The following is an 18563-nucleotide window of genomic DNA, read 5'->3' on the forward strand; positions in this document are numbered from 1 at the left end:
GTTATGTGCAGCAGTTAAGAAGCCAGAAGCAGCTCACACACTCGGGTCTTCATCCATTGTCCCCCAGGATGGGTGTGGGTGAAGACAGCTCTGGATGTTCTTGGAAGCAATGGTGGGCGGAGTGGCTGAATTTGGCCACCAGAGTAGGTCTGTCTCAGACCTGAGTCTCAGCTCCCTCATCTGTGGAGATGATGACTGTCACCTGGATCCCAATGTAACATGTCACAAGCTGGAGTTAGGGCCTGGGGGATCCACAAATCAGGAGGCTGGAGTAGGGGAACAGGGCTCACAAAGCTAAAGCAACTGACTAGCTGTGGAACACAACACAACAGATGGACCAGGCACACTGTGGAGCCCTGCGGAAATGCCAGCTTGCTTCTCCATGCCCTGAGAGTCCACGGGGATTCACCCATAAGGCTGTATGTGCACGGACGGGATGGACTTGGGTCCCCCCACCCCGCATATGTGGCAGGTGGAGGGACACTCAAGCTCCCTGTATGTAAGCCTGACCACACAACCATCTTTCTGTTATATTTCCTTTATGTGAATGCATGGCTGTGGAAACTAAGTAGGTTCATATCCAAGTCAGAGTATCTGAGTTAGCTGTGACTATGTAACAAATGAGCCCATTACAAGAGTATCTGAGTTAGCTGTGACTATGTAACAAATGAGCCTGGTACAGAGTATCTGAGTTAGCTGTGACTATGTAACAAATGAGCCCATTACAAGAGTATCTGAGTTAGCTGTGACTATGTAACAAATGAGCCCATTACAGAGTATCTGAGTTAGCTGTGACTATGTAACAAATGAGCCTGGTACAGAGTATCTGAGTTAGCTGTGACTATGTAACAAATGAGCCTGGTACAGAGTATCTGAGTTAGCTGTGACTATGTAACAAATGAGCCTGGTACAGAGTATCTGAGTTAGCTGTGACTATGTAACAAATGAGCCCATTACAAGAGTATCTGAGTTAGCTGTGACTATGTAACAAATGAGCCCATTACAGAGTATCTGAGTTAGCTGTGACTATGTAACAAATCAGCCCCGCTTCCCCTGGCAGTGCCTTTGCGGATATCTCTAGCTTCCCTCCCTGTGTTGATAGCAGAAAGTAACTGCCAACCCCCTACCACCACTGTGTCTAGGTGGCAGGAACTGGGACACAGCCTGTCACCATCTCGGCCCTTGTGTGTTACAACCTGTGGCTTCTCCACCGTTCAACATGGTCACTTCAGATGAAGTCCATCCTGCTCCACACTACCCTTGCACAACGCTGGCCGTGGCACAGGACCTCTGAGGTACTCACATGCTCCTTCCTGGTCCTCTGCTGGAGAGCGAGTTCTGTCGCTGGCACCAAGGATCTTGTTCAACTCTAGAATTAAGGGATAACCCTGGACCCATCCGAGGAAGGCCAGCTTTAGCCTCCCCATCCTCTTTCTATGCTATAAGCAATGCAGACATTGCTAATCAACAGCTGCTCTCCACCTAGCCAGGAGCCCCACTCAACTGCTGCTCTGTGCAGACATCACAGATCAATGTCAGGTGGAACTCTAAGAATGTATACAAGGTCTAGGGTCAGAAGCTCATCCAGGTCCCCATATCTAGACTTAGTTTACAGTCATTTAAACCATCTACTCTTGGAAGTAGACGGCTCAGTGGTTGAAAACTTTTCCAGGGGATCCGGGTTCAGCTCACACCATCTGTCATGTCAGCTCCAGGGGATCTGACACCCTCACAGATAGACATGCAGCAAAACACAACTGCACATAAAATAAAAATAAATAAATCATTAAAAAATATTCCACTCTCCTAGGCATGTAGGCTCAGGCACTCAGGATGCTGAGGCAGGAGGATTGCTTGGATGGCAGACCTACATCACCGCCTCGGCTCCATTTTCTTATTTGGCCACATATCAAGGACATAGTCTAAGTCTGTTCCCTGGTTCCCTGTGATGCCATCATCTCTGGGTCCCAGCCACTTGTCTCACCTTCTGGGTCTCTCTTCCCTCTGTCATCTTTGGAGACTTTATGAGCTTCTGAGAGCTCCTGAGTGGACCCCAGACCAACCCTCTGGTACCAGGGACAACTGCCTCTCTCTCATCAGTCCCGAGAACTCCAATATCCCTGAGCATCTCACTCCAGTGCCCCTTTCAAGGAGGCCCAGCCAGTCCTGTGCTGGGAGGCTCACCTCTGTCAACTCTCTGCAGAAGGAGGCCCTGGATGACGTCCCTGCAGACACCCTCAGTGGCCAGAGCCTGGGAGCCCACAGCCAGGATGTCCCCATCCACCTCAGGCTGTTCCTAGGACCACAGACAGGAGCTTGGCTGGATGCGGGACCCACATGCTTCCTCTGAAGGGTCCTGCTAGCATCTAGTCACAGTCATTCTTGTGGGTCCCAACCTTCAGCTAGCCAGAAGGCTAGGTCCTGCCCACCCACACCCTTCTGCCTGCTTCTTCCCCCACCATCACCCTGGATGACTCCTCTCTGGACTTTTGTTTAAAAAGATTTATTTATTTATTATGTATACAATGTTCTGGCTGCATGTATGCCTGCAGGCCAGAAGAGGGCACCAATTCTAATTACAGATGGTTGTGAGACATCATGTGGTTGCTGGGAATTGAACTCATGACCTCTGGAAAAACAGCCAGTACTCTTAACCTCTGAGCCATCTCTCCAGCTCCCTCCTCTCTGGTCCTTAACACACAAGGCCCAGTCCAACCTCAAGACCTTAGCACAGGCAGTTCTCCCTATAAACCTAGACCCGTGGAGGCCACACACGCTCAGCACCACTAGGATCAAACTCTGGGAGTGTGTGGTCAGCAAAAATTGGGGATGAATCAAGATGCAAGGGGCTTTGTCAAGGCCAGAAGTGCCCCCCCCTACACCCAGCCTGGGGAGCAGAGGTGGGATCTCTAACCTCCAGTGGCTTCAGGCAAGAGTGAGCACTCTATCCCCTCCAGATGGAGAGCTCAGGTGTCCACTCACCGAGTTACAGCTCACCCCAAGCTGGCTCCACACAAAGGGACAGAAGATTCCCAGCAGCCAGTCCCGGGTGAACCTCCACCGACTGGTCTCACTGTCCGAGGTGAGCTTCTGCAGAGGACACAACTGTGCAGCAGCCGGCAGTACTCTGGGCCATGGCCCCCACCCACCCACTCACCTCACCTTCAGCACAAGGCCCCTGACTTTCTCCAACTGCTCAGCTGCTTGGTCACAGTCCAGAGTTGATGTCAGACACTTGTCGGCCAGCTGCAGGAAGGTGGTGACTGCAGCTGCCATGAGCTATGAAGGAGGATCCTGGATGATCCCATACCCAGGACCACTGCTCTGGCTCAGGTGTCCAATGTCCAACATTTTCCCAGCAGCCTGGACCAGGCCCTGTCCCCTGTGCTCCTGCAGCCTCCCTGGGGAGCACTCTTGTGCAGTGTGCCAGGTGCCAATGGATTAGCTGCAAGCTGTTCCTCCCACATGCCCATGTCCATGGCAGAACCCTATTGCTGCCTTTTGAAACATGCTGTAGCATAATCCTTTTGGACACTGTGAAGATTTGTCACTTGAGTTGGTTTAATAAAAAGCTGATTGGCCGATAACTAGACAGTATTTTGGGGGCAGAGAGAATGCTGGGAAGAAGGGCAGAGTCTGAGGGTCATGAGGAGACACAGAGAAAAGCAAGATGAGCATGCTGTGTTGAAAGAAGATAATGCTACATGGCAGAGGGTAGATAAGCAATATGGATTGATTAATTAATTAATTAATTTTGTATTTTCAATACAGGGTTTCTCTGCAGCTTTGAAACCTGTCCTGGAACTCACTCTGTAGACCAGGCTGGCCTCAAACTCACAGAGATCCACCTGTCTCTGCCTCCCGAGTGCTGGGGTTAAAGGTGTGCACCACCACTGCCCGGCCATGATTAATTTAAAATGTAAGAGTTAGCTTAGCCGGGTGGTGGTGGCGCACGCCTTTAATCCCAGCACTCGGGAGGCAGAGGCAGGTGGATATCTGAGTTCGAGGCCAGCCTGGTCTACAAGAGCTAGTTCCAGGACAGACTCTAGAAACTACAGGGAAACCCTGTCTTGAAAAAAAAAAAAACAAACAAACAAAAAAAGAGTTAGCTAGTAACAAGTCCGAGCTATTGGTCAGGTATTTATAATTAATAAGAAGTCTCTGAGTGGTTATTCAGGACACAGAGAAACTCTGTCTACAAAAGATCGTCTTTCTTTCTGTTTTAGATAGGGCCTAGCATAACATACACTGGTCTCAAACTCATTGTGAAGCTGGGGACGACCCTGACATCCTGATTGATCCTCCTGCTTCCCCATCTCAAGTGCTGGGCCAGGTGGGCACCATCACACCTCCATCTGGATCAGGGCTTCCAGCCTCCTCCACTTGCCTTTATAGATAGAACTCCTAACAGCAGAGAGGGTTTTCTAAATCTTGGGTCCAGCTAAGCTCCTGCCTTTGCTCCCACCCCTGCTGAGGCTCCCTATTGCCCACTGCAGACTTGCACTGGCTCCAGGCTCTGCCTGTCTACCAGTGTGGCCCATTCCTTCCCCATAAATGCACTCTCCCTCTCCTAGGGATACCCAACATGGACTTCCCATTCTCTCTCCTCACCTGTTGTGCAAGATCTTGGGCCCCAAACACCAGGCTCTGCATCCCCAGGAAGCCAAATGGTTCTGCCAGCTGGGCCAGATGGCTGCGGTTCCTCTCTGCCTCCCGATAACAGGCTTGCATCAGCTCTGGGTCCCAAGGTATCTCCCCAAATTCATAAACCTATGTACATATGAATACCAGTCAGATGAGAAAACATCATTGGTTTACGATACAGACAGCTCAAGGTGGGCATGCCACTGTCGCTCACATGCTAACCTCCCTGCGCAGCCGCGTGCCAGAAGGGTTCTTGCGCAGGTGGTGAGACAGCCGGTCCATGCCCCGGATGAGGAGAGTCCGAACAGCTTGGAGCGTGGCTTCCACGAGGCTCAGCAGCGCATGGATAATCTGGGACAGTTGCGGGTCCACCATGCTGCACAGGCAAGCCTCCAGGGGGTCCCGGATCTCCGCTGAGGGGATATGTGGACCAGGAATTTTCTCCACCAGGCACTCAGTAGATGCAGGAGGAGAGGGACCTCAGCCTGGACAGCTGGGTACCCATTTTACAGCTGAGGACACTGAAACTAGGAGCAGTGAGACCTGGCCCAAAGGCACAGGCTGAGGAAGCTCAGTGTGTTTCAAAGCCAGATAACTGGGTTGCAAAGGAGACTCCGCAAGGCCACTGCCATCTCGTGTCTCCCTACCTAGCCCACAATTTAACAGGCCGGGGTCTCCCCAGGCTCTAGGCTTCGTCTTCTCATGCACTGCCTTCTCAGGGCTTCTGGCTAGAATCCAGCATCAGACTGTAATCCTCAACAGCTGCTTCCCTTTCCCAAGTCAATTCCTCAGGGCCCGCCCCACTCCCATTAGGCCCCGCCTTCCACCGGCAAGACCCCGCCCCTTCTGGCTAATTGCCATCCAACCTGCTAGCTCCACCCTGATTCAGCTCCACACCACCTATCCCTACTATACTATCAGGCCCAACTCCTGGAGCTCCACACCCGCTCCCCCAACTCCACCCCTACATTTCCTGACCCCGCCCTTTGCCCTCCTACTCCATCCCGCCCAGGCCCCTCCCCTCGCTCTGTGGCACCGCCCTAGTTCTCCGGGACCCACTCTCACTCCTAGCTCCGCCTCTCGCCCAACACCACCAACCGTGCGGCCTCCCCCACCTCTCACCCGGCCCATTACCCAGCGCCCCCTCCACCTTCTAGTCTCCGAGCCCTTTGCGCTCGCTGCTGCAGGATCTGTTCGAGTTCTGCTCGCACCGTCCTCTCCAGCTTCGCTAGCAGCGCATCCTTTTCTGGCTGGAAGGCACGCAGCCCTGCAGATACCCTGGCCAGGATGGCCGCGTGCACAGCGTCGAGGAACTGCAGCAGCGTTGAGGGCGGTGTGGGCGAGCACGTGAGAATCGAAACCGCCCTTCCCTCCTTTTTCTCCCCTTTTCCCCTCTCGCCACGCCCACTTCGCACCTCCGAGCAGGCCCGGGCCCGGGCGCGTCCCGTACAGCGCAGGCTCCGCAGCGTCTGTGCGCGCAGTGCAGGTAACAGCTCCCGCATCAGCTCAGCGCTCAGCACCTGTAGGGGAAGCGTAGGGGTGTAGTGTGCGACGAGTGGTGGAACCCGCCCGGGCCTGAGGGACACCGCTCACCTCCGCATCAGAGCCCAGTGTTGCGTCGTCACCACCGGCAAAGCCCCGACGTCGTCGATAGAGCCGCACAGTGTCCAGGAAGGCGCAGGCCGCGGGCACCCGGCTGCGCTGCAGGACTGAGGATGCCTTTAGCCGGGCACTATGCTCCAACCCTCCCCAGGGAACCCCGCACCTACACCCATCGTCCTCTCGCGCCCCACCTGCGCCCTGGGACGCACCGGTGGCTCTCAGCCGAATGGCACCCTGCAGGCCGAGCCTCCAGGCACGCTGCGCCCCCCTCGTGTGCGCACAGAAGCAGAGGTGGGCCCGGAACGGGTGCACGAGGAAGAGCGGGAAATTCACCGGCTCCTCCAGCACCCTCAGTGGTTCCTCCTGGGCGAGGTCTCCTGAAAGCCAGACAGCAGCAGCCTGAAAGAACTGGTGTGACTTCGGGGCCAACTGGGGCTTTAGAGCAAAAGCTGTCTCAAAGATTAAACACAGCAAAAGCCCTAGTACTACGTACGCCCGGCAAGATGAACTCTATCGTTCTGGAACAGGTGAACGGGAACAGAGTGGGAGAAACTCGAAACCCACTACCCCATCTGGTCTGTGCACCATGCCCCAAGCCTGCACACTGTTTCCCACTATGTCTGTCTCCTTGCATGTTTACTGACACTGGATTTTATGGGTTTTTTAAAATTATGTTTAACCATCTGCATGTGTTTGTTTATAGTTGCTTGAGGTCAGAGGCGCCAGATCCCTGGACCTGGAGTTCCAGGCAGTTGTGAGCAGCCTGATGTGGGTGCTGGGAATCTAACTCTGATTCACTGAGCCATCTTTCCAGCCCCGTTTTTATTGCATTGCTTTGTTACTTTTTAAAAATTTTTGTTTTTGTTTGTTTGTTTTTCAAGACAAGGTTTCTCCGTAAAACAACAGCCCTGGCTGTCCTGAAACATACTCTGTAGACCAGGCTGGCCTTGAACTCAGAGCTCCTCCATCCTCTGCCTCCCGAGTGCTGGGAGCAAAGGTGTGCACCACCAGCATTACTTTCGTTGTTCCTTAGACTCTTAGCTATTCGGGTTTTGTTCCATTGACTTTACTGATGTCCTCCCAGGGACAGTGGACGGCACTTTTCCTTCACAGAGCAAGAGTTCTCGCTCAAGGATCAACAATTCATCCACCAAGGGACAACTGTAACATCTGTAGACACCACGAGTCACACTGTGGGTAGGAAGTTGCTTCTGTTACTAGACAGAGGGAGACCAAGTCAACTTCACCAAATGCACAGGGGGGTGGAATGGCCATAGGACGCGGAGAAAGGAAAACAAAGGGAACCCAGGAATCCTTACCAGAGGAACTTGGGCAGAGGTCATCCAAAAGGCACAGGTATTCACGCTGGGAAGTGAGCAGTGTGTACCCTGTCAGGGCTGAAGAGCCCAGGGGACGGCCCCCAGACTCATACTCCTGTGACCAAAGACACGAGACCACACTGAGGTTCCCCAGGAGAGGCAAGTCAGCAAACTCCCAAAGCACTCCCTACCACTCTGGGCCATGGGCAACTCAGGATCTTAGCGTGTTACTGACCAGAGCTCTGCCACTGAGGCAAGCCTCCAGCCTCTCACTGGGGATCCTAGGCAGGGGCTCCACCCTTGAGCCACGCCCCAGCCCCTCACTGGGGGGGATCCTAGGCAGGGGCTCCACCCTGAGCCACACCCTCAGCCCCTCAATGGGGGGGGGATCCTAGGCAGGGGCTCCACCCCTGAGCCACGCCCCCAACCCCTCATTGGGGGATTCTAGACAGGGGCTCCACTCTGAGCCACGCCCCCAGCCCCTCTCTGGGGATTCTAGGTAGCAGTTCTGGTCATCTCACCTCCTTTCGGTTGAACCATTCCAGGCGTCCATCCCCACGCAGGACACAGAAGGTAGGTTGCCACTGTGGCGGGTGGCCCCACAGCAGGGTCAAGGGTCCTTGATGCTCCCGGACTCTAGGCAGCTTCTGCAGGGGGATGCCAGCTGTCGTTGGCTCTAGAGCAGGATTTAGGGTTCCCTGAACTGTGCCCAAGTCTCAGTTGCTACCAAAAGCAGGGCACTCATTTAGCTGGGGCGGTGGTGGCCCACGCCTTTAATCCCAACACCCAAGAGGCAGAGGCAGGCGGATCTCTGAGTTCGAGACCAGCCTGGTCTACATGAGCTAGTTCCAGGACAGGCTCTAAAACTACAGCGAAACCCTGTCTTGAAAAACAAAAACAAACAAAAAACATTTAATTGATTAACTTGGACAAGATCTGACTCTGGTACCCCAGGAAGGTCACCAACTGCTGGGTCCCAGTGACCCTCCTTCCTCAGTTCCCCCAAGTAGTCAGTCTATAGGCACCCTGGGCTACAGAGACCCAAAGGAAAACTTGTCATGTAGGTTTGGTCATACATACCCACCACCCTCCAAGGCTCTAGACAGCAGCTGCCATCAGAACCTGTCAGCCTAGCACTAGAAGGCTGAGGCGGGAAGGTCAGGAGTTCAAGGTCAGCCTCAGCCACACTACAAATTCAAGACTCTGTCTCAAATAAACAGAAACGGAACTGTAGCAGGTATGAGGATACCCTGCATGGGACAGGGAGAGTCCCAAGATGTGACCTCTGCCCACAGAGCCTCCCCATAGCAGGGAGGGAAGGAAGCCGCCGGAAACCTCAGGTTCTGGTCACTGTGCCATGCGGCCTGCAGGGGCTCGCTCCACCTCTGTGGTCCTGACTGTGCCAGGGTAGGGGACAGATGGAGGCCGTGGGGGGACTCTTAGTGGCTACAGTTCTAGGCTGTCTGATCTCACAATCCCTGAAGTGCCAAGAGCAGGGTCAGAGGGACAAAGGGACAAGAATGAAGGGGTCCTATCAAGGAGTGTCTCCCTGGTGCTGTACTTGCAATAGCAGGGCAGGTACACGCAGAAGCTGCCCTGCCCCCTGGCATCTTCCCAGGCTTGCCAACCTCAGGGCCTTTGCACATGTGTGCCCCCTGTAAGGAACACCCTTCTCCAGGCCTCCTTTGCCAGCCTCCACCTCCCCAGCTCCATGTTCCCAGTCTCATGTCACCGAACTCAGAGAGGGACACAAACACAGCTGGTGCCTGGCAGGGAGCCTCATCCTCAGTGACACGCACTTTGGTGTGGGAAAGCTGGCATCCGGCTGGCTCCTGGGGTTCCAGTTCCCTGGAGATCTGCCTCAGCATGGCTGCCGCCAGCTGCCTGCGGTAACAGGGCAGGAAGGCCCTTAGCAGGCCGTCCACCTGACCTGTGGGGGAGAAGGGACCAACACTGTGGCCAGGGGACCAGCCTGTCATCTCAGGCCAAGCTGGCCAGCCAGATCAACCCTGGCACAGGTGAGACAGGAGGTGGGAGGCAGCCTAAGAGGACAACAAGCGCGCGCGCGCGCGCACACACACACACACACACACACAGTATCGCCATCCAAGGATATTGTGCCTCGGAGAATGAGGCCCAGAGAGGGGGATTCACTCTCCCAACAGCACACAGCAAATGCAGGTAGCAGTCGGTGCTGGGACTTGGAGCTGGGACTTCGCAGCACATGCAGGACTTTGCATGCACTGTTCCCCTTCCCCAGTGCTAGTCCCACACTCACTGCCAACTGCACACCCTCTTCCAACCTGGCCTAGCCACCTGCCCTTGGGGGACAGCCACCAAATCCTGTTAGTCTGGACCATGATTGTCCAGCCCCGCTCTCCAAGAACCAGTAGAGGACAGTGCAGGGAGTCTGGGTGCCAGTCCATGCAGCCATGAGGACCCCACCCCCAGTGGGCCCTTGAGTCCCCTAGCAAATAAAACACGCCACAGTTCACTTCTCATTGTCTTTTCAGACAGGGCCACATGTAGCCCCAGCTGCCCTGGAACTCACTGTGTAGTCCAGGCTGGCCTCGAACTCAGAGCTCTGTCTCCTGAGCGCTGGGATGACAGGCCTGTGCCACTACACTCAGCTACTCGAGCTTCACTTACATCTGGAATCTTCCAAAGCCAGGCAGGGGTGATGCACACCTTTAATCCCAGCCCACGGGACACAGAGGCAGGCAGATCTCTGAGTTTGAGGCTGAGGTCTACAGAGCAACTTCCAGGCCAGCCTGGTCTATGCAGACCAGAGAAACCCTGTTGTGAAACATTCAACAAAAAACCTGGACTCTTCCAACCCAAGGCAGGACGATGACAAGACGTTTGGTGCCTCTGCTCACCCCTCAGCTGCTGCTGCTGCCGCTTGTCCAGGGGGCTGGAGGGACGCACCCCCATCCTGTCGCTGTGCGGAGCTATCCTGGGTCCCCCTGCTCAGGGTGCTGAGTGCTCCAAGTTCCAGAAGGGTAGTGCCGTTGGTACAACCCTCTGTCCCTTCCTGTTTGCACCTGCCTCCTCCTGCCCCTGGGGACAGGTTGGACCAGGACTGATGGTTTCTGTGGGGGACAGTGGGGACTGCCCCAGGGGAAACCAAAACAGTGTGGGAAAAACAAAGCCCTGGCACAGGTGGCCAGGGTGAGGCGGCACGTCTCTGCCATTCCAGCACTCAGAAAGCAGAGGCAGGGGGATCAGGAGTTTAGGTCCTGCAGGCCAGCCTGGGCTACATGAAGTCCTGTCTACAAAAGAAACAGACAGCTGACTGAACAAATGGACGGCCTGAGGCACAGGCTGTCAATGTGTAGGGAACACAACCCCATCTGCCCACGAGGGAAGATGACCCTTTAAGCAATTTCATTTTCTTCCCTTTCCAGAGGCTAGAACGTGGGCATGACAGGTGGAACATTAGCAGCCGCCTTGGAGTACGGGGCAGAACCTATGCCGCAGTGTATAGGCACGGCTGTGATGTTCCCTTGAGACAGGTCCTGCAGGGCTGCTCACACGGGCTTCTCACGCCCACATGTCACTTTCCTTTCAGCTGGTCTCAGCCTGTGCCCTTGGCTGTCAGAGGTCCCCAGCAGGGCAGCTTCCTTCCCGCTGCCCCACTTCCTCATTGTCATAGCCGAGGAGTCCTCAGGGACCACACACCAACAGAAACTTCACATCTGTGGTTCCATGCCAAGTTGGCTCGGGGAGGTTTCAATTCCCACCTCAGGCCTGGCTTGTGTGACCTTTCCGGGGATGCCCCTCAGAACCCCAAGTCAGCCAGGCCCACCAGCCTCCCCAACCAGGTCCCCGGGACTGGGAGGTCTCAGGACCACATCAGGCCATTGACGCACACATCCATTTCATGCACAAGGAGGCTGCTGAAGCTCCAGCCGTTATGCCCGCATTTCTGCTTCTGTAAGAGGAGCTGGGAGAGAAACTGTGTAAGGGGGACATTCCAAGAGTCACCTCAGACACCTCTCTCGTTGTTACATGACCCTGCCGCATCATCAGGGGAAACTCAAGGCTCTGAGCAGGCCTGCAGGGAGACTGAGGCACTGGCTGGGGCGCCAGGTGAACCCTGGCATGTTCCCTCACCTATCTCCCTTCTACCCTAATGGCCACAGGGCTGGAACACAAGCAGCCACGTGGTACCCGTGAGCCAATCCTACGCTTGGAACTGAAAACGACCCTTTCTTCATTCTGATGTGTGCACTGTGGGGCCAGAAGCCCAGGCTCCACATTTTTCTGAAGGCCCCGTGTGCTGTCAGCCGCACCCTAGCTCACCACTCGGTCCCACCCTTCGCCAACAAAAACCACAGGGACCAGAGTTCCAGAAGGCTCCGTTTATTTCTCAGTTGGCTCGCTCCCGCGGCCCCCGGAGGCTTTTCCAGAAAGCCCGGGGCACAGGCCGGGGGCCAGCCCCGAAGTGCCCACGCGTGTGTGCCCAGCGCTACAGCGTGGAATGCTTCTCGAAGGGCACTGACAGCAGTCGTGCGGCCGCCTCGTCCAGGAACCAGCAGAGGGCGCCCGTGCGCGGCTGCACCATGGTGGCGGGCAGCGAGCTGTCTTTGTCCTCCAGGATGCGCTGTGTGTGAGACCCAGGACCGACCTCAGACCCCAGCGCCAGAAAGAGGGGCGCAGACTGGGGTCTGTTTGGATGCTGGGACAGGCACCCGCGGATTCTAAAGCTCCGTGGAACAGCTTTGTTTGTTGTTCTATTAGGAGGAGGCAGGGCTTCATGTAGCCCAGGCGGGCCTTGAACTTGCTATGTAGCAAGGATGGTCCTCCTCTTTCTGTCTCCCCAATACGGGGACAACAGGTGGTACTGGGAACTGAACTCAGGTTGTCCGAGAACTCAAAGTCTGAACTTAAGTTTGGTGGCAAGCCCCTTTACCCACTAAGCCGTCTTGCCCCCTTATTTTTTTTCTTTATTACTATTTTATGTGTGTGGGTGTTTTTCCTGCATGTATGTGTACCATGTGAATTCCTGGTGCCCCACAGAGGCCAGAAAAAGGCACCTGAACCCCTGGACTAGAGCTACAGATGGTTGTGACCTGCCATGTTGGTGCTGAAATCGAACCTGGGTCTTCTGGAAGGGCAGCAGGTCCTCACCAGTCCGTGCCATCTTTCCAGCCCAGGCTTTATTATTATATTATTTTAAATGTATTTGGTGTCTGTCTCTATCACCCTGCAGCTCAGGTGAGGTGTCCCTCTATCACCCTGTACCTCATTCCCTTGACACAGGGTCCCTCACTGAGCCTGGAGCTGGGCCAGCAGCCATCAAGTCTTAGGCATCCTGTCCCCAAAAGGGGCTAGGGACAGAGATGGCCACACCAGCAGTCACTCGGGAGCAGGGCCTGTGATCTCTGCAGATTCCCCTCTCATATTCTGTCCCGTGACCGTCCTTCTGACCACCTGTGACCGCCGTGATCCCCCGTGTCTGCCCCATGACCCCCTGTTCCCGCTCGGAGACCTCCCGTGCCTGCCCCATGACCTCCCGTGCCTGCCCCATGACCGCCTGTTCCCGCCCCGTGACCTCCCATGCCTGCCCGTTACCTTCAGCACAGCTGCCTTGCCTTCCCCTGTGGCCACGAAGATGATACTCTGGGCTGCGTTCAGCACAGGGAGAGTCAGGGTCACCCTCTGCGGTGGTGGTTTTGGGGAGTCACTGATGGGAGCCACAATCTTCTCTTGCTCCTGGGGGAGGGAGGTCAGTGGGGACAGGTCATGTCTACCCTTGCCCTGTATCTGTGGTGCTGCGACGGAACCTGCACCCGCCAACCCTGCCCAAGCACCAAGTGAACAGTGTCGGCAGGTCTTCCTTTGATAATCCTTTGGGCTTTTGAGGCAGGTTCTTACTCTGTGACCCAGGCTGCCCTCAACCTCGCTGTGAGCTTCGTGCCCCTTCCCAAGTGCTGGGATGATAGGCATTTGCCACCATGCCCAAGGGGTCTGAGGCTGGGAGGGAATCCCCATGCTCACCTGTAGGAGGGGATGACCAGGGAAGAGCGAACATGTGTGGCCATCGGGGCCCACTCCCAGGATCAGCAGGTCAAACACGGGGACAGTATCTCCTTGGAAGGCCTGATGGGGAAGATGGTGGTCAGTGTGTGCAGGGCTCAGAGGTCACAGAAAGAAGCTGGAGCCAGGTCTCCATGTCTGGGTTCCTCAGCCTCAGCTTCAACCACCTTCCACTGAGAGGGTGTCACTCAGCAAGAGCATGCCCATCACATTCCCTACAGAGTACAGTGACCACCCTGGCGCTGGGCAGCTCTGGCGTGGTATGAGGAGCTGTGGTGTTTTTTAGTTGAGTATCACCCTCAGGCTGGTCTGAAGTCTGGACAGGCTCCTGCCCCAGTCTCCCAAGTGCTGGGTCACAGACACGCTATCACACCATCCTGATCCAGACTGGAGGCTCAATTTCCCTTTCAATGCCCAGGAACCTGGGGTCTGAAGATGTAAGACCCCCAGTCCGAGTCTCCCTGCAACTGGCCACCCCCTCAGAGTGACAGCTTGTGTCCCCAAGTCTTCTATGGCTTCTCCACCTGTTCTGGGACCCACCTGCCTCAGTTTCCTGGCGTAGTCCTCTGCAGCGTCCTCCACGGGCAGCGCAGGATTGACAGTGAGGACCTGGCTGTCAGGGATGGGCAGCTTTGAGAGCAGGTGTGTCTGTGGAAGAAGAAGGGACAGTCAGCGAGTGACCTGACAGTGGCACCAGATGCCTGGCACAGCACTGTTCAGACAGGGGCTTGTCTAAAGCTAGGAACCCTGTGTCCCTCACACTGGGCCCTGCTCCACCGCCTGGCTGACTCCCCCTGCTGCCTTCTTCCAGAGCCGGATCTGCCTGGGGCTCCCTATCTTAGGGACCAAGCTTGGCTGCATGCAGCATGCAGCTGGCACCTGGTAGGCCCCCTGGGAAGAAGGTTCGCATTGAATTCCAGGGCCTTTGAGAACTGGGCACCACCTAGCCTGTGTCTCCATGTCCAGCTTAGTGGAGCAGGTAGAGGCTTGCAGCAAATGGCAAAACGCCAGGGCTCTGGTACCCTAGGCAGATGGGGAGAGTGGAGATGCTGTACCAGCCAGAGTTCAGGACACTAAGGGCCCTGAATGGGGACGAGATGAGCACAGGCTCCAGACTGAAGGCCACAGGAAGGTGTGTGTGGACCGGGCAGCATCTGGGCAAGACATCCTCATTGTGTCAGGACCACCTACTGAACCCTAACACCAAATCAAGACTCCATCTGCCTGCTGGGGAAATCCTGGGTCTCTGGCTCACCTCCGTCAAAGACAGAACTTTTAGTTGTGTCCCCCTCAGGGGGGTCTACTTAGCGATCCTTTATTACATGGGTAGCATCAAAATAGTCTCATTTAGCATAGGATGGCCTCCATCCTCCTGCCTCCAGCTCCCAGGGCAGGGAGCACAGGTGTGCACCATTGTGCTTGGTTTATATGACGTTCAGATGGAATCCAGAACCCTGTGCATTTTGGGCAAGCACTCTACCAACTGAGCCTTGAGCTCAGTACCCACAGCCCACCGTCCAATGAAGTTTTAGGGCAGGCACTGCGTTCAAAGTCATGCATTTCAAAACTGAGGCCCCTAAATGAAAGACCTGCATCTTCTGGTCTGTTTCCCCACCTTGAAGTGAGTGTGGTGGACCCTGCCTCTAGGTCAATGACAGTGGGCGATCCTCCCCCAAGGGGGCAGTGGCAGACACACAGGGGTGCTCAGAGCTCAGTCTTCCATGCCTCAGTTTCCCTGTGCGTCAATCAGGGCGCTCTGGACCCTATAGGGGGCCAGGTGGCCGTCAGATCCCAGGCTGCTCGTGTTAGAGATGAGGAAACTGAGGCCCAACACACCCTGGACACCAGGCACAGGGTGAGCGCATCAACAGCCATGGCCTGCAAGGCTCCATGGCCGGGGCGCAGCCCTCAGGAAGATGCGGGCTGGCGGGGGCCCTTCAGGCCAGGCTTGGGTGGACGTCACTGCACATTCCGCAAGACCCGGGGCGACCCGTAGCCCGCGCGTAGGTGTTGAAGCAGCTCCTGGGCATTTCCTCGGCAGGCGGAGCCGGCTAGACGTGGCCCGCGGCGGCCCCCGTAGTCCGCACTTCCTCGGCGGACAGGGCCGGCTCCGCGTGGCCCGCGATGGCCGCCGTAGCCGGGCAGTGCGCGTCCCCGCAGCGCTCACCCGGTAGAGGCCATACGTGCTCTCGGCGTGCTCGAAGGGCACGAGGCGCTCGTCGCAGAAGCCGAGCGTCCAGCGCGCGAAGCTGTCGGGCCCGGCGGGAGCGACGGCGGCGGGCAGGTCTCGGGCCAGCATGGAGACCAGGCTGCCGCCCGACAGGCCGAGCGCGAAGCGGCCACGGTTCCCTTCCAGGCAGCTCGCGGCCCGCTGCGCTACCAGCTGCGCCAGCGACGCGCCCAACTCCTGCGGGCTGGAGAAGACCGAGATGAGACCAGGCGCGGACGCGGCCATGGCTGCAGCGGCGCTCCCGGCGGACCAGTGCGCCTGCGCGGTGGCCGAACTACCCAGGGTCCCAGGGATTTGAGCCGGGGCGCTGGACGCATGCGCAGATGACGCCTCGCCGGGCCGGGCGGGCTGTTTCTGGAACCCCAGTGCGCGCCGGGCTCTGGGGTGGTGGGCGGGGCACGCCTTGGTGGCACCGATTGTCCTTCCCCAGTCGGAGTGCGCGGTGACTGGCGTGCAGCTGCACCCCGAGGGTGTAGCGGTTGTCCGCGGTGCCGTGGGCCGCAAAGAGTGGGCCCACTTCAGCATCACAGAGTCGCACACAAGGGCGGGAGGCTGGCTGTGAGTGAGTTCGACGCGCAGGTCGGGCTAAGGAGTGGGATCCTATTCCACACACCCAGACATCGGCTGCCTGCCCGGTCCTCCCTACTTTCCGGTCCTGGCCAGACTCGCCTTTGGTTAACCGAGCAGGTGCTGCGGTTTGTAAGGCCCTCAGCCCAGAGCTGCCCGCCGAAGAGAGAACTCCGCAGGACAGTTGAACATCCTGTTGCTTTTGGATGTGAAACTGCCCCCACTCGTGCGCGTGAACAGGTGTCTCCCAGCTGCTCGTTCTATTTTGGGAAAATACGGAAACCTTTGGGACTGTTAAGATCATTGACCCAAGTAGATCAGCCAGGGTGTGAACCTTGGAGATGACTCCAGCTGCTTCTACCAGGAAGACCCACTTAACCCTTCTCTATCCATCCCCCATTTCCCCTCTATTTTTGCTTACTTTTTATGTGTACATGGGTGTCTCGCCACTGTAGCACGTGCTTGCAGAGGCCAGGAAAGGGCATGGGATACCCCAGACTGAGTTTGACCTGTGAACCTCAGTGTGGGTGGTGGAAAGCCGATCAGTGTCCTTAAGCACTGAGCCTAGCAACCAGAGGGGTGCCTGGTACTGTGTGAGCCTGACTCTGCTGAACTCGGGAAACCTCAATCCAGGGGCCAATGCATGCTGAGCCCAGGCTGGACCACTTGGGTGTACCCCATACCCAAACCTACAGCTTTCTGACTGCCAGTGTGAGGATACAAGAGGCAGGTTACACTCCACGAAACATTGCAAGTAAATGTTTTTGATTTGGTTTCCCAAGACAAGATTTCTCTGCATGGAACTCGCTGTCCACGAACTGGCAGAGATCCACCTGCCTCTGCCTCCTGAGTACTGGGACTAAAGGCATGAATTCGACTCCTGGTGTGTAAGTACATTTAAAAAATATTTAGGCCAGATGTGGTGACGCACACCTCTAATCCCAGCACTGAGGAAACAGAGGCTGTCAGGTCTCTGAATTCAAGGCCAGCCTAGTCTACATAGTGAGTTGCAGGCCAGCCAGAAATAATGAGAACCTGCCCTGATGGAGGTTGCGGGGGTTTTAGATTGTTCAAGATGGCTCAGTAAGTAAAGACACTCTAAAGCCGGACAGCTTGAGCTCAGTTATTCACAGAAGTGAAGTAGACAAATTTAAGTGTCTACACTCACCTCCAAACTGCATGTCTGAACACATCAGTTTGTGTTTACAGGGGTTTGCACCACAAATCACTAAAGTTTGTACTGGCTGCATGGTCATGGTCACATCATGGAATGCCCATATAAAAGCATCAGAAGTGCTAAAAGGAATCCTGTCTTCCAGCATCACTGTGGTGCCAACTCACTGAGAGGCTGAGGCAGGGGAATTGTCTAGTTCCACAATAGCCTGGATAATACCTAGACATGGCTCAGAAGCAAGATGAAGGGGCTTAAGAATCCCCCAGTGGGGGCCTGGGGGCACAGCCTAGCCAGGGTACTGCTTGTGATAAATATGTACCAGGGTTCCATCCTGGGAGATGCAAAAGCAATGGAGAGGAGGAGGGAAGAGATAGTGTGCTAAGAAACCCTCGGCATGAATCATGTGGATTGGCTCACAGGCCTGCCCCCTCCATGAGAGTTAATAACGGGTGCCTCTCAGGTTGGAAGGGCAATTAGCTATTTTTCTAATTTAAAATTGAGGCTTTAAAAAAATATTGTCGTTCATGTTTTCTTCTGGCTGCTTTAAAGTGGGATGTTATTGTGGGGTCAGGGTTGCCAGGGACTTTACACCCTAATGTCTGTCTCCCAAGGGCTGAGGACATGTGTCCTCAGCTCAACTGGCTATCCCTTCACTGTGCAGCTGGAAGTGGATGTTCCTTCTAGAACACAGGTCCAAACACTGTCATGTATTGAGACAACAGACACATACCCTTGGGCCCTTTTCTTGCTGTGCCTGGTGTCAACTTCACTGCTGCTGTGCCAGGCTTAGAGGTAACAGTGCACATCCCAGGGCTGGGCTCGTTGTCAGCTGGCTGCATTGCCCACATGCCCCGTCCTCCACCACTTTGGTACCCATAGGCAGAGCATCATCCTGCCCTGTGGCACCAAGGTCCAGGGATGGGGCATCCTCAGGAGCTGGAGGGAAAGAGACTGAATGCCTGCTTGGTACACCTTCTGGGAGCTC

General features: G+C 55.8%; 2 protein-coding genes across 2 annotated transcripts; both read right to left on the reverse strand.

The window, feature by feature from the left end:
• Positions 1-65: 65 nt before the first annotated feature.
• On the reverse strand, positions 66-10555 carry Niban3 (niban apoptosis regulator 3). The gene is made up of 15 exons (XM_038328340.1): positions 10445-10555; positions 9365-9495; positions 8087-8212; positions 7566-7680; positions 6456-6623; positions 6238-6353; positions 6060-6164; positions 5795-5957; positions 4867-5057; positions 4612-4770; positions 3163-3279; positions 2983-3090; positions 2185-2296; positions 1304-1369; positions 66-202 (listed from the first exon to the last, which is right to left on the reverse strand). The coding sequence occupies exons 1-15, from the start codon at positions 10497-10499 to the stop codon at positions 177-179; spliced, it is 1758 nt and encodes a 585-aa protein (XP_038184268.1). The 5' UTR covers positions 10500-10555; the 3' UTR covers positions 66-176.
• A 1359-nt stretch (positions 10556-11914) lies between these two features.
• On the reverse strand, positions 11915-16114 carry Pgls (6-phosphogluconolactonase). Its single transcript, XM_038327235.1, has 5 exons — positions 15775-16114; positions 14148-14255; positions 13569-13670; positions 13143-13283; positions 11915-12171 (listed from the first exon to the last, which is right to left on the reverse strand). Exons 1-5 carry the CDS (start codon positions 16060-16062, stop codon positions 12037-12039), a joined length of 774 nt encoding a protein of 257 aa, XP_038183163.1. The 5' UTR covers positions 16063-16114; the 3' UTR covers positions 11915-12036.
• Between the last annotated feature and the right edge of the window lie 2449 nt (positions 16115-18563).

The sequence above is a fragment of the Arvicola amphibius genome, chromosome 4 (genome assembly GCF_903992535.2).
Source record: "Arvicola amphibius chromosome 4, mArvAmp1.2, whole genome shotgun sequence".
In the NCBI taxonomy this organism is placed as follows: domain Eukaryota; kingdom Metazoa; phylum Chordata; class Mammalia; order Rodentia; family Cricetidae; genus Arvicola; species Arvicola amphibius.

Excerpts from the sequence above, each read along its gene's own strand:
- Niban3 (XM_038328340.1), bottom strand. The coding sequence starts at position 10,499 with ATGGGGGTGCGTCCCTCCAGCCCCCTGGACAAGCGGCAGCAGCAGCAG. Across the intron at positions 8,213-9,364 it reads GCCAGCTTTCCCACACCAAA|AAGCTGCCTAGAGTCCGGGA; the intron begins GTGCGTGTCACT and ends ATCCCCCTGCAG. Across the intron at positions 3,280-4,611 it reads CCCAAGATCTTGCACAACAG|CTCATGGCAGCTGCAGTCAC; the intron begins GTGAGGAGAGAG and ends CCTCCTTCATAG.
- Pgls (XM_038327235.1), bottom strand. The coding sequence starts at position 16,062 with ATGGCCGCGTCCGCGCCTGGTCTCATCTCGGTCTTCTCCAGCCCGCAG. Across the intron at positions 14,256-15,774 it reads GCACGTATGGCCTCTACCGG|ACACACCTGCTCTCAAAGCT; the intron begins GTGAGCGCTGCG and ends CTTCTTCCACAG. Across the intron at positions 12,172-13,142 it reads GCAAGGCAGCTGTGCTGAAG|CGCATCCTGGAGGACAAAGA; the intron begins GTAACGGGCAGG and ends TCTCACACACAG.